Source organism: Scyliorhinus canicula, chromosome 7, assembly GCF_902713615.1.
Source record: "Scyliorhinus canicula chromosome 7, sScyCan1.1, whole genome shotgun sequence".
Taxonomy (NCBI): domain Eukaryota; kingdom Metazoa; phylum Chordata; class Chondrichthyes; order Carcharhiniformes; family Scyliorhinidae; genus Scyliorhinus; species Scyliorhinus canicula.
This window is the reverse complement of record NC_052152.1, coordinates 105,426,743-105,439,391: the sequence shown is the minus strand read 5'-3', so window position 1 is coordinate 105,439,391 and position 12,649 is coordinate 105,426,743. Positions and strand designations below refer to the sequence as shown.

Genomic DNA, 12,649 nt, shown 5'->3' with positions numbered 1-12,649 from the left:
CGTTTTGGCGCCAAAATAACATTTCTTTATTATTAGCCTCAGGTGAGTTGGCTGGTGCGGGTGCGTTGAGTTGGGTGCTGGTGCGTTCTATCACCATCTGTTTATATATTGGCGTTATATATTGGCATTATTGACGTTTTGGCACCAAAATAACATTTCTTTATTTGTGAATTAGCCTCAGTTGAGTTGGCTGCTGGTGCGGGTGCGTTGAGTTGGGTGCTGGTCCGTTCTATCACCATCTTTTTATATATTTTGTAACTAAACCAATTCGCATACCCATATGATGGCTGAGGCAGTATCAACGAAACGTGGTAAAGAAAAATTTGTTCATAACGGATTCCTTTACGTCTTTGACAAAACAAGCAAAGGTGACAGCGAAGTGAAATTTTGGCGTTGTGAGCAAAAAAACCGGTGCAAAGCACGTCTCCATACTGAAGCTGCAAACGTGGTGAGGCAGCTGAACAGCCATTCGCATGATGCTTCTGCTGCACAAGTAGCGGTTGCACTCGTGAAAACTAAAATAAAAAAGAGAGCACAGGAAACCCTTGAGGCACCAACTGTAGTTGTTAATGAATGTTTGACAGACATATCCCAAGCTAGTCTACCAGCCATTCCTAATATATCTGCTTTGAGGAGAATGATAAGCAGAAAGCGTAATTATGTATTGAACGCCCCCACCAATCCAAGTGATTTACAACAATTGATTGTGCCAGAATGCTACAGGATATATGTCCCTCAACCAGGAGTGGAAGAAAATTTTTACTTTGTGATAGCGGATCAGGTCACGACCGGATATTAATCTTCGGAAGACAGAGCTGGCTACAGCACTTATTGACATCTGATATGTGGTTTGCAGATGGCACATTCAGTATTGCTCCCAGCCTCTTTTCTCAGATTTATGTAATTATGGTAAAAAAACACGGAGGAGTTACTCCTACGGTTTATGCTCTTTTGCCCAACAAGCAACGCACCACATATGCGAGAATGTTCGCATTATTGAAAGAAATCGAAACCAACTTGAAACCCAGTTCAATCATCTGTGATTATGAACAAGCTGCGCACAGTGCTATGAAAGACATATTCCCTGATGTTCAAATAAAAGGATGTTTTTTTCATTTAGCTCAAAATATGCAAAAACATCGAGCTAGTATGGGGTTCCTTACTTTGTATAACACTGATCCAGATTCCGCGTTAAAAACTAAAATGATTATTGCCATTGCCTTTGTACCTTTGAACAAAATCGATGAATATCTGGATGCTTTAGCGACCCAACTACCGCAAGAACTTCAAGATTTACTCAACTGGTTTGAAGATACATATGTTGGTCGTCTGAACAGACGAGGAAATGGTAGACGAACACCTTTATTTCGCCCTGAGATTTGGAACCTTTATCAGAGAACATTAAACGGGGAAGACCGCACAAACAATAATGCGGAGGCAGCCCACCGTCGATTGAAATACGAACTTGGCATGCATCATCCCACCATATGGAAACTAATTGATGGCCTGCGTAAAGTACAGAAAGGTAGAGATGCATATTATGAAAGGCTACTAGCCGGCCATGAACCGCCACAAAAACTAAAAAAGTATAGAGATGCAGATAAAAGAATACATGAAACTGCTCTTAAATTTGAAAACATGGATGCTATCGAGTACTTGAGGAGCCTTGCTCATAATTACCAAATGAACTAAACTAAAGGTTTTTTAACTTTAGTTTTTAACTAAATGAACTAATTTAAGGTTTTTAACTAAATGAACTAATTCAAGGTTTTTAACTAAATGAACTAATTTAAGGTTTTTAATTTACAATAAAGATAAAAGAATACATGAAAGTGTTCTTAAATTTGAAAATTTGAGTACTTGAGGAGCCTTGCTCATAATCACCAAATTAACTAAACTAAATGAACTAATTTAAGGTTTTCTGTCGTCTGCGCCCAAACGGCCGTGCCAAATTGGCTGCGCCCAATTGTCCCATGGCGCCCAAACGGCTGCGTCCAAACGGCCGCGCCAAAACGGCCGCGCCCAATTGTCCCATCCCCCCCGCCAGGAGATGGCAGCCCACAACTGCAGGGAAAGAGAGAAGCCCGCCAGACCTGCGGCCCCTCACTGCCACATGGAAGAGGGCTTTGGACCTTGTCGGTGGTCCTGGAGTATGGGCAGTCGGTGAGGTGGAGGTCGGCATTGGGGAATCAAGTGAGCCTCCGATGGATAACAAAGTCCCTACGGCATGTGTGCCCCCCCCCCCCCCCCCCCCCCCCCCACTACCACCACCCCCACCCGCGACCTAACCATGCACCTTGTCTTTTGTCTTGCAGGGTCACTTGGTGGTGAGACAAGGCCATCTGGCATCCCCTATCCACAGCTGCATCCCCAAGACTCATCTGGCAACGAGGTGAGACTTGCTGGTGACATGAGCCCCCGGCCGCTACCCCATGACACCCCGGAGGACACGTCCGGAGATGACACCGACTTCTCAGAAGTGCTGTCACCAATACCTTCCACCATCCCAGAGACACTCTCCTCGATTGAGCATGTTAGTGAAGAGGCTCCTGGGGCACTATCTGGTGCATACCACACACTTGCTGCAGTATATCAGGTAGAGGTAGGAACCCCCGAGGGGGCGGATGGTCAGAGGTCATCCCAACCCCAGGGACTAACGGCCGTCCAGATGGGTCTCGGGCTTCTGGGAACAGCAGTACCACCAATATTGAAGATTCAGGCGCAGAGCCGGGAACCACAGGAGGGGGCGTCAGCAAACATCCAGTACCTACAGATGCAGTTGGAGGAATCCAACCGGCTGCAGCGGAAGGAGGAGTGCTGACAATGCGTGCCACCCAGGCCAATACCGAACGGGTGGTGTCCGCGGTGGAGGCTATAGGTATGACTGTATCGGTCACAGGTTAAGATGTCCAAGGCCTGGGGCACTCTGTGCAGGTGGTGGCTGAGGCACAGGACAGGGTGGTCATGTCACAGGCAGCAATATACCAGGGCAACATGGAGTCCAGAGTTTGACCCAGTCACAAGGGGCCATGGCTGTGGACATCAGCATTGCCCTGGTGCCGGCTGAGCTGAACCAGACACAGAAAGACCTGGCACAGTCCCTGAGCGATGGGGCCCACTCCCTGAGCGATGGGGCCCACTCCCTGAGGGATGGGGCCCAGTCCCTGAGCGATGGGGCCTAGTCCTTGAGCGATGGGGCACAGTCCCTGAGCGATGGGGCCCAGTCCCTGAGGGATGGGGCCCACTCCCTGAGGGATGGGGCCCAGTCCCTGAGGGATGGGACCCACTCCCTGAGGGATGGGGCACAGTCCCTGAGCGATGGGGCGCAGTCACTGAGCGATGTGGCCCAGTCCCTGAGGGATGGGGCCCAGTCACTGAGCGATAGGGCCCAGTCCCTGAGGGATGGGGCCCAGTCCCTGAGGGATGGGGCCCAGTCACTGAGGGATGGGGACCAGTCCCTGAGGGATAGGGCCCAGTCACTGAGGGATGGGGACCAGTCCCTGAGGGATGGGGCCCAGTCACTGAGGGATGGGGCCCAGTCCCTGAGGGATGGGGCCCACTCCCTGAGGGATGGGGCCCAGTCCATGAGGGATGCGACCCACTCCCTGAGGGATGGGACCCACTCCCTGAGGGATGGGGCCCACTCCCTGAGGGATGGGGCACAGTCCCTGAGCGATGGGGCCCACTCCCTGAGGGATGGGGCCCACTCCCTGAGCGATGGGGCCCACTCCCTGAGGGATGGGGCCCAGTCCCTGAGGGATGGGCCCCAGTCCCTGAGGGATGGAGCCCACTCCCTGAGGGATGGGGCCCAGTCCATGAGGGATGGGACCCACTCCCTGAGGGATGGGACCCACTCCCTGAGGGATGGGGCCCACTCCCTGAGGGATGGGGCCCAGTCCATGAGGGATGGGACCCACTCCCTGAGGGATGGGACCCACTCCCTGAGGGATGGGGCCCACTCCCTGAGGGATGGGGCACAGTCCCTGAGCGATGGGGCCCACTCCCTGAGGGATGGGGCCCACTCCCTGAGCGATGGGGCCCACTCCCTGAGGGATGGGGCCCACTCCCTGAGGGATGGGGCACAGTCCCTGAGCGATGGGGCCCAGTCCCTGAGGGATGGGGCCCAGTCCCTGAGGGATGGGGCACAGTCCCTGAGGGATGGGGCACAGTCTCTCTGCTCCATGGCCATGAGCATCAGGTGACGATGGAGCCCCAAGCACCCGCTCTGGCCGCACTCCCATCCCAGGGGGCCCTGAGGGGGGATGAGGTGACGGGGACCGTGCACAGGTGAGGTACTCACTGCAGCATCCCTGAATCCCCCACTTGTCCCTGGCGCATCCGATGGGCAGTGGGCAGAACAGGGTGGCACCAAGCCACCTGTGACACCCAGAAGACAGTCAGGTGCATAGAGGTCCTGTAGCTCCAGACAACAACCGCCAAAGGGGATATAGGTTTGTGGTAGTCGGTATTAGGGGTATTTTCCACGGTGGATCTCAAGTCCGCCTACCACAAGCTCCCCATCCGCCCTAGCGACCGCAAATACACTGCATTCAAAGCAGATTGGCGGCTCTACCACTTCCTAAGGGTTCCCTTCGGTGTCACAAACGGAGTCTTGGTGTTCCAACGGGAGATGGACCGAATGGTTGACCAGTCCGGTTTGCGGGCCACGTTTCCGTACCTCGATAATATCACCATCTGCGGCCACGACCAGCAGGACCATGACACCAACCTCCGTAAATTCCTCCATACCACAAAAATCATTAACCTAACTTACAACAAGGACAAATGCGTGTTCAGCACCGACCGTCGAGCCATCCTCGGCTACGGAGTGCATGATGGAGTTTTAGGCCAAGATCCCGAACGCATGCGCCCCTTCATGGAGTTACCCCTCCCACACTGCTCCAAGGCATGAAACGTTGCCTGGGATTTTTTTCATATTATGCCCAGTGGGTCCCCAACTATGTGGACAAGGCCCGCCCACTAATCCAATCCACGATTTTTCCCCTATCGGCAGAGGCCCGCCAGGCCTTCAGCCACGTCAAAGTGGACATTGCAAAGGCCACGATGCACGCACTCGACGAATCCCTTCCCTTCCAAGTCACGAGCCACGTGTCCGATGTAGCTCTGGCGGCCACCCTCAACCAAGCGAGCAGACCCGTGGCCTTCTTCTCACGCACCCTCCACACTTCAGAAATCCGCCATTCCTCAGTTGAAAAGGAGGCCCAGGCCATAGTAGAAGCTGTGCGGCACTGGAGGCATGACCTGGCCGGCAGGAGATTCACTCTCCTCACTGACCAACAGTCGGTAGCTTTCATGTTCGATAATGCACAGCGGGGCAAGATAAAGAACGATAAGATCTTACGGTGGAGGATCGAGCTCTCTACCTACAACTATGAGATCTTGTATCGTCCCAGAATGCTAAACGAGCCTCCTGATGCCCTATCCTGTGGCACATGTGCCACCGCACAAGTGGACCGACTCCGGACCCTCCACGAGGCCCTCTGGCTCCTGGGGGTCACTCGATTCTTCCAATTCATCAAGACCTGCAACCTGCCCTACTCCATCGAGGAGGTCAGGACCGCCACCAGGAACTGCCAAATCTGCGCCGAGTGCAAGCCGCACTTTTACAGGCCAGAGAAAGCGCACCTGATAAAGGCTTGCCGTCCCTTTGAACGCCTCAGTGTGGACTTCAAAGGGCCCCTCCCCTCCACCGACCACAACACGTACTTCCTGAACGTGATTGACGAGTACTCCCGGTTCCCATTCGCCATCCCCTGCCCCGACATGACAGCAGCCACCGCCATAAAGCCCTCCACAGTATCTTTATCCTGTTCGGTTTCCCCGCCTACATACACAGCGATGGGGGGTCCTCCTTTATGAGCGACGAACTGCGTCAATTCCTGCTCAGCAAGGGCTTTGCCTCGAGCAGGACAACCAGTTACAACCCCCGGTTAAACGGACAGGTCGAGAGGGATAATGGAATGATCTGGAAGACCGTATAAAGTGGAGAACACAGAGACCCAGGAGTATAAAATGGGGAGCACTGAGACTCAGGAGTATAAAATGGAGAGCACAGGGACCCGGGAGTATAAAGTGGAGGGCACAGAGACTCAGGTCTATAAAGTGGAGAGCACAGAGACTCAGGAGTATAAAGTGGAGAGCACAGAGACTCAGGAGTATAAAGTGGAGGGCACAGAGACTCAGGAGTATAAAGTGGAGAGCACAGAGACTCAGGAGTATAAAGTGGAGAGCACAGAGACCCGGGAGTATAAAGTGGAGAGCACAGAGACACGGGAGTATAAAGTGGAGAGCACAGAGACTCAGGAGTATAAAGTGGAGGGCACAGAGTCCCGGGAGTATAAAGTGGAGAGCACAGAGACCCGGGAGTATAAAGTGGGGAGCACAGGGACCTGTGGTATAACGTGGAGAGCACAGAGACCCAGGAGTATAAAGTGGAGAGCACAGAGACCCGGGTGTATATAGTGGAGAGCACAGAGACCCGGGAGTATAAAGTGAAGGGCACTGAGACCCGCGCGTATAAAGTGGAGAGTGCAGAGACACAGAGTATAAAGTGGAGGGCACAGAGACCTGGGAGTATAAAGTCGAGAGGACAGAAACTCAGGAGTATAAAGTGGAGAGCACAGAAACTCATGAGCATAAAGTGGAGAGCACAGAAACTCAGGAGTATAAAGTGGAGAGCACAGAGACACAGGAGTATAAAGTGGAGAGCACAGAGACTCAGGAGTATAAAGTGGAGAGCACAGAGACTCAGGAGTATAAAGTGGAGAGCACAGAGACTCAGGAGTATAAAGTGGAGAGCACAGAGACCCAGGAGTATAAAGTGGAGGGCACAGAGACTCAGGAGTATAAAGTGGAGAGCACAGAGACACAGGAGTATAAAGTGGAGAGCACAGAGACTCAGGAGTATAAAGTGGAGAGCACAGAGACTCAGGAGTATAAAGTGGAGAGCACAGAGACTCAGGAGTATAAAGTGGAGAGCACAGAGACCCAGGAGTATAAAGTGGAGGGCACAGAGACTCAGGAGTATAAAGTGGAGAGCACAGGGACCCGGGAGTATAAAGTGGAGGGCATAGAGACTCAGGAGTATAAAGTGGAGAGCACAGAGACCCAGGAGTATAAAATGGGGAGCACAGAGACTCAGGAGTATATAGTGGAGAGCACTGAGACTCAGGAGTATAAAATGGAGAGCACAGGGACCCGGGAGTATAAAGTGGAGGGCACAGAGACTCAGGAGTATAAAGTGGAGAGTGCAGAGACTCAGAGTATAAAGTGGAGGGCACAGAGACCTGGGAGTATAAAGTCGAGAGGACAGAAACTCAGGAGTATAAAGTGGAGAGCACAGAGACACAGGAGTATAAAGTGGAGAGCACAGAGACTCAGGAGTATAAAGTGGAGAGCACAGAGACTCAGGAATATAAAGTGGAGAGCACAGAGACTCAGGAGTATAAAGTGGAGGGCACAGAGACTCAGGAGTATAAAGTGGAGAGCACAGAGACATGGGAGTATAAAGTGGAGGGCACAGAGAATCAGGAGTATAAAGTGGAGGGCATAGAGACTCAGGAGTATAAAGTGGAGAACACAGAGACCCAGGAGTATAAAATGGGGAGCACAGAGACTCAGGAGTATATAGTGGAGAGCACTGAGACTCAGGAGTATAAAGTGGAGAGCACTGAGACTCAGGAGTATAAAATGGAGAGCACAGGGACCCGGGAGTATAAAGTGGAGGGCACAGAGACTCAGGAGTATAAAGTGGAGAGCACAGAGACTCAGGAGTATAAAGTGGAGAGCACAGGGACCCAGGAGTATAAAGTGGAGGGCACAGAGACTCAGGAGTATAAAGTGGAGAGCACAGAGACCCGGGAGTATAAAGTGGAGAGCACAGAGACACGGGAGTATAAAATGGGGAGTACAGAGACACGGGAGTATAAAGTGGAGAGCACAGAGACCCAGGAGTATGAAATGGGGAGTACAGAGACTCAGAAGTATAAAGTGGAGAGCACAGAGACACGGGAGTATAAAGTGGAGGGCACAGAGACTCAGGAGTATAAAGTGGAGAGCACAGAGACTCAGGGGTATAAAGTGGTGAGTGCAGAGACACGGGAGTATAAAGTGGAGAACACAGAGACTCAGGAGTATAAAGTGGAGGGCACAGAGACTCAGAAGTATAAAGTGGAGAGCACAGAGACACAGGAGTATAAAGTGGAGAGCACAGAGACTCAGGAGTATAAAGTGGAGAGCACAGAGACTCAGGAGTATAAAGTGGAGAGCACAGAGACCCAGGAGTATAAAGTGGAGAGCACAGGGACCCGGGAGTATAAAGTGGAGAGCACAGAGACTCAGGAGTATAAAGTGGAGAGCACAGAGACTCAGGAGTATAAAGTGGAGAGCACAGAGACCCAGGAGTATAAAGTGGAGGGCACAGAGACTCAGGAGTATAAAATGGAGAGCACAGAGACTCAGGAGTATAAAGTGGAGAGCACTGAGACTCAGGAGTATAAAATGGAGAGCACAGGGACCCGGGAGTATAAAGTGGAGGGCACAGAGACTCAGGAGTATAAAGTGGAGAGTACAGAGACATGGGAGTATAAAGTGGGGAGCACAGAGACTCAGGAGTATAAAATGGAGAGCACAGAGACTCAGGAGTATAAAGTGGAGAGCACAGAGACTCAGGAGTATAAAGTGGAGAGCACAGAGACCCAGGAGTATAAAGTGGAGGGCACAGAGACTCAGGAGTATAAAGTGGAGAGCACAGAGACACGGGAGTATAAAGTGGAGGGCACAGAGAATCAGGAGTATAAAGTGGAGGGCATAGAGACCCAGGAGTATAAAGTGGAGAACACAGAGACCCAGGAGTATAAAATGGGGAGCACAGAGACTCAGGAGTATATAGTGGAGAGCACTGAGACTCAGGAGTATAAAATGGAGAGCACAGGGACCCGGGATATAAAGTGGAGGGCACAGAGACTCAGGAGTATAAAGTGGAGAGCACAGAGACTCAGGAGTATAAAGTGGAGAGCACAGGGACCCAGGAGTATAAAGTGGAGGGCACAGAGACTCAGGAGTATAAAGTGGAGAGCACAGAGACCCGGGAGTATAAAGTGGAGAGCACAGAGACACGGGAGTATAAAATGGGGAGTACAGAGACACGGGAGTATAAAGTGGAGAGCACAGAGACCCAGGAGTATGAAATGGGGAGTACAGAGACTCAGAAGTATAAAGTGGAGAGCACAGAGACACGGGAGTATAAAGTGGAGAGCACAGAGACTCAGGAGTATAAAGTGGAGAGCACAGAGACTCAGGAGTATAAAGTGGTGAGTGCAGAGACACGGGAGTATAAAGTGGAGAACACAGAGACTCAGGAGTATAAAGTGGAGGGCACAGAGACTCAGAAGTATAAAGTGGAGAGCACAGAGACACGGGAGTATAAAGTGGAGAGCACAGAGACTCAGAAGTATGAAGTGGAGAGCACAGAGACACGGGAGTATAAAGTGGAGAGCACAGAGACTCAGGAGTATAAAGTGGAGGGCACAGAGACTCAGAAGTATAAAGTGGCGAGCACAGAGACACGGGAGTATAAAGTGGAGAGCACAGAGACTCAGAAGTATGAAGTGGAGAGCACAGAGACACGGGAGTATAAAGTGGAGAGCACATGGACCTGGGAGTATAATGTGGAGAGTGCAGAGACTCAGGAGTAAAAAATGGAGAGCACAGAGACTCAGGAGTAAAAATGGAGAGCACAGGGACCCGGGAGTATTAAGTGGAGAGCACAGAGACTCAGGAGTATAAAATGGAGAGTCCAGTGACCCAGGAGTATAAAGTGGAGAGCACAGAACCTCAGGAGTATAAAGTGGAAAGCACGGAGACTCAGGAGTATATAGTGGAGAGCACAGAGACTCAGGAGTATAAAGTGGAGAGCACAGAGACTCAGGAGTATAAAGTGGAGAGCACAGAGACTCAGGAGTATAAAGTGGAAAGCACGGAGACTCAGGAGTATATAGTGGAGAGCACAGAGACTCAGGAGTATAAAGTGGAGAGCACAGAGACACGGGAGTATAAAGTGGAGAGTGCAGAGACCCGGGGCTGGATTCTCCTTTTGGGAGACTAAGGTTGAAAAAGGTGGTGGGCGCGATTCTCCACCCCCCATGACGGGTCGGAGAATAGCGGGAGGGCCTTCCCGACATTTTTCCCGACCACCCACTATTCTCCCCCCCCCCCCCCCCCCCCCCACGACACGTATCGCTGCTCGCCGTTTTTTTACGGCGAACAGCGATTCTCCCCTATCCGATGGGCCGAGTTCCCAGGCCTTTATGGCCATTTTCACGAACGCAAACCACCTGCTCTCACCGTTCGTGAAAACGGCCGCAAAGTGCCGTCCCGGACAACCATGGCACCGATTAGCATGGCCGCACCACAGCCGTGCCAAGGGTGGCATGGGCCTGTAATCGGTGGGCACCGATCGCGGGCAGCGGGTCCGAAACCCGCGCACTCTTTGTTCCTCCGCCGCCCCGCTGGATCAGTCCGCGGGGCGGCTGAGGGGCATGACGGCCCGCACATGCGCGGGTTTGACGCATATGCGTGATGAAGTCATCATGCACATCAGCCGCCATTACCTTTGGCACGCGGGCTTAGCGACGGTTGCTAAGCCTGCGATGCCGTGGTTCACGGGGCCGTGCTCCTAGCCCCGACCGGGGAGGAGAATCGGGTCCCGGGAGGGGGCGCGGAGGCTGCCGTGAAACACGGCCGGTTTCACGGCAGCCTTTATGACTCTCCGCATTTGCAGAGAATCGCGCCCGGCGTTTTACGTCAGGAAAATGGCCACCGATTCCCTGCTCTGGGGTAAGGCTAGCATCCAGGCAGTGTAGAGCTCCCAGCTCTAGGTGCCGATAAGGCCCGGAGCCCTGCCAGTTCCGTCACCGCACATGCGCAGGGCTGCGGCCTGCAGTGGCTGCCGTGCTTCATGGCGCACCCAGCCCGTGGAGCCGGCTCACAAGCATAGTCCCCCCCCTTCATCCAGCTCGCACACCCAGGACCGCCCCCCCCACCCCTCCACAGTGCCCCCTGCCCCGAATAATGCCCCCCCCCCACCCCGCCCGTGAATCGGTGCTGCCCTGACTGTGGCGGCGCTGGACTGAGTCCGCAGTCGCCACGCCCAGATCCCGACGGATGAGACCACACATGTCCCACACCGTCGGGAACTCAGCTGGTTGGGGACGGAGCATTGCGGGGCAGGCCTCAGGCAATGGCCTGAGGCCGTGGATACGGCGTGCGGCTTAATCCTAGAGTACGCCGCTTTCAGGGCGGAGAAAGCGATTTCAGAATCAGGGATCGGAGAATCCAGCCCATGTGTAAAGCAAACTGATGGAGACTGGAGCCTATATGTGGAGAGAGATCCATGTTAGTAATTGGCATATTGTTTTCCTTCCGTCTAATTCCTACTCTTTCTATATTCTTTTTATTATTTTGCTCTGGGTCCTTCCTACTTTTCTGTGCAAACTTTCTAATTTGACTGTTCAGTTCTAGCCTCAGGATAGTTTCCATTGGGATTAGTGAATTGACAGCCTCTGTCTTGGGGCGGTTTGCACTGGGAGGACTAATTTGACCCTAACTGACCACAATCGTGGTGGCCAGAACTGATGGATGAACAAGCTCTTCCACTGTACTCCACCTTAATTATGCAATCATAAAAATAATGTAAAGTTTTTTGTGTGCGCCTAAGTTTGGGGACGAAGTTGGCACCAACACACCATAATGTCAAAGCTTCCCAAAGAGGAGCATGCTGCAAATCCACACAAATGTCCTTATTTATGATGATTTATAACCAAATATAAAATGTAGCCATTGACACTCATAAACACAGAGTGCATTGCTACTGGCAACAAGAACTAAAAATAAATTGCGTGCAGCTATCAAAAAAACCACTGTTTAATAAGAGGGAATGCCAAAAAATGAATCTTGAATAGCTGAACTAAAATTGCAGCCGAGCATGTTGATCCAATTTGATTTGATATGTGCTATATGACATTGCAGTGGAGGGGAGTGGTTAAGCACACTCCATGGATTTCATATTTTAATACATGACCTTAAGTGAACTGTACCTCGGACACCATTCAAATGTAGTGGCAATGCTAGCATGAAAAATGTACCATTGGAGTAAACGTATACAAAGCTAAATTGATGGCTGCATTTTAGTGCACCTGAGTTTCCAGTTTAGTTGGTCATTAGGAAACTGGGTGCCTTTGGTGTAGTACTGTAAACGACCAGAGCAGGGAAAGTAAAGCTTAAAATTCTCTTTTAATTTGAAATTTTCACCCTTATGTTCAAATCCTTCCATGGCCTCATTTGCTTCTGTAACTTTGTCTGGCTTCACAACTCTCTACAAACTCTACATTACTCTAATTCTGGCCTTTTGTGCATCCGATTTGCTTCACTATAACATGAGTAAGACGTCTTATGGCACCAGGTTAAAGTCCAACAGGTTTGTTTCGAATCACTAGCTTTCGGAGCACTGCTCCTTACTCAGGTGAATGAAGAGGTGGGTTCCAGAAACAGAGACAAAGCAAAAGATGGAAGACGATACTTTGAATGCGAGTCTTTGCAGGTAATTAAGTCTACAGGTCCAGGCGTGGCA

General features: G+C 51.5%; 1 protein-coding gene across 1 annotated transcript; it reads left to right on the top strand.

Moving 5' to 3' along the window:
* The first annotated feature begins 6,033 nt into the window (after positions 1 to 6,033).
* Positions 6,034 to 9,716, top strand: LOC119969112 (mucin-22-like). Its single transcript, XM_038802326.1, has 4 exons — positions 6,034 to 6,386; positions 6,544 to 7,283; positions 7,334 to 8,903; positions 8,954 to 9,716. Exons 1-4 carry the CDS (start codon positions 6,034 to 6,036, stop codon positions 9,714 to 9,716), a joined length of 3,426 nt encoding a protein of 1,141 aa, XP_038658254.1.
* Positions 9,717 to 12,649: the final 2,933 nt, after the last annotated feature.

What these genes read in the sequence shown, in the direction of transcription:
- LOC119969112 (XM_038802326.1), top strand. Translation starts at nt 6,034, where the DNA reads ATGGGGAGCACTGAGACTCAGGAGTATAAAATGGAGAGCACAGGGACC. An exon ending in GAGAGCACAGAGACCCGGGA is followed by an intron (nt 6,387 to 6,543) that starts GTATAAAGTGGG and finishes GCGCGTATAAAG; the next exon opens with TGGAGAGTGCAGAGACACAG. An exon ending in GGGAGCACAGAGACTCAGGA is followed by an intron (nt 8,904 to 8,953) that starts GTATATAGTGGA and finishes TGGAGAGCACAG; the next exon opens with GGACCCGGGATATAAAGTGG.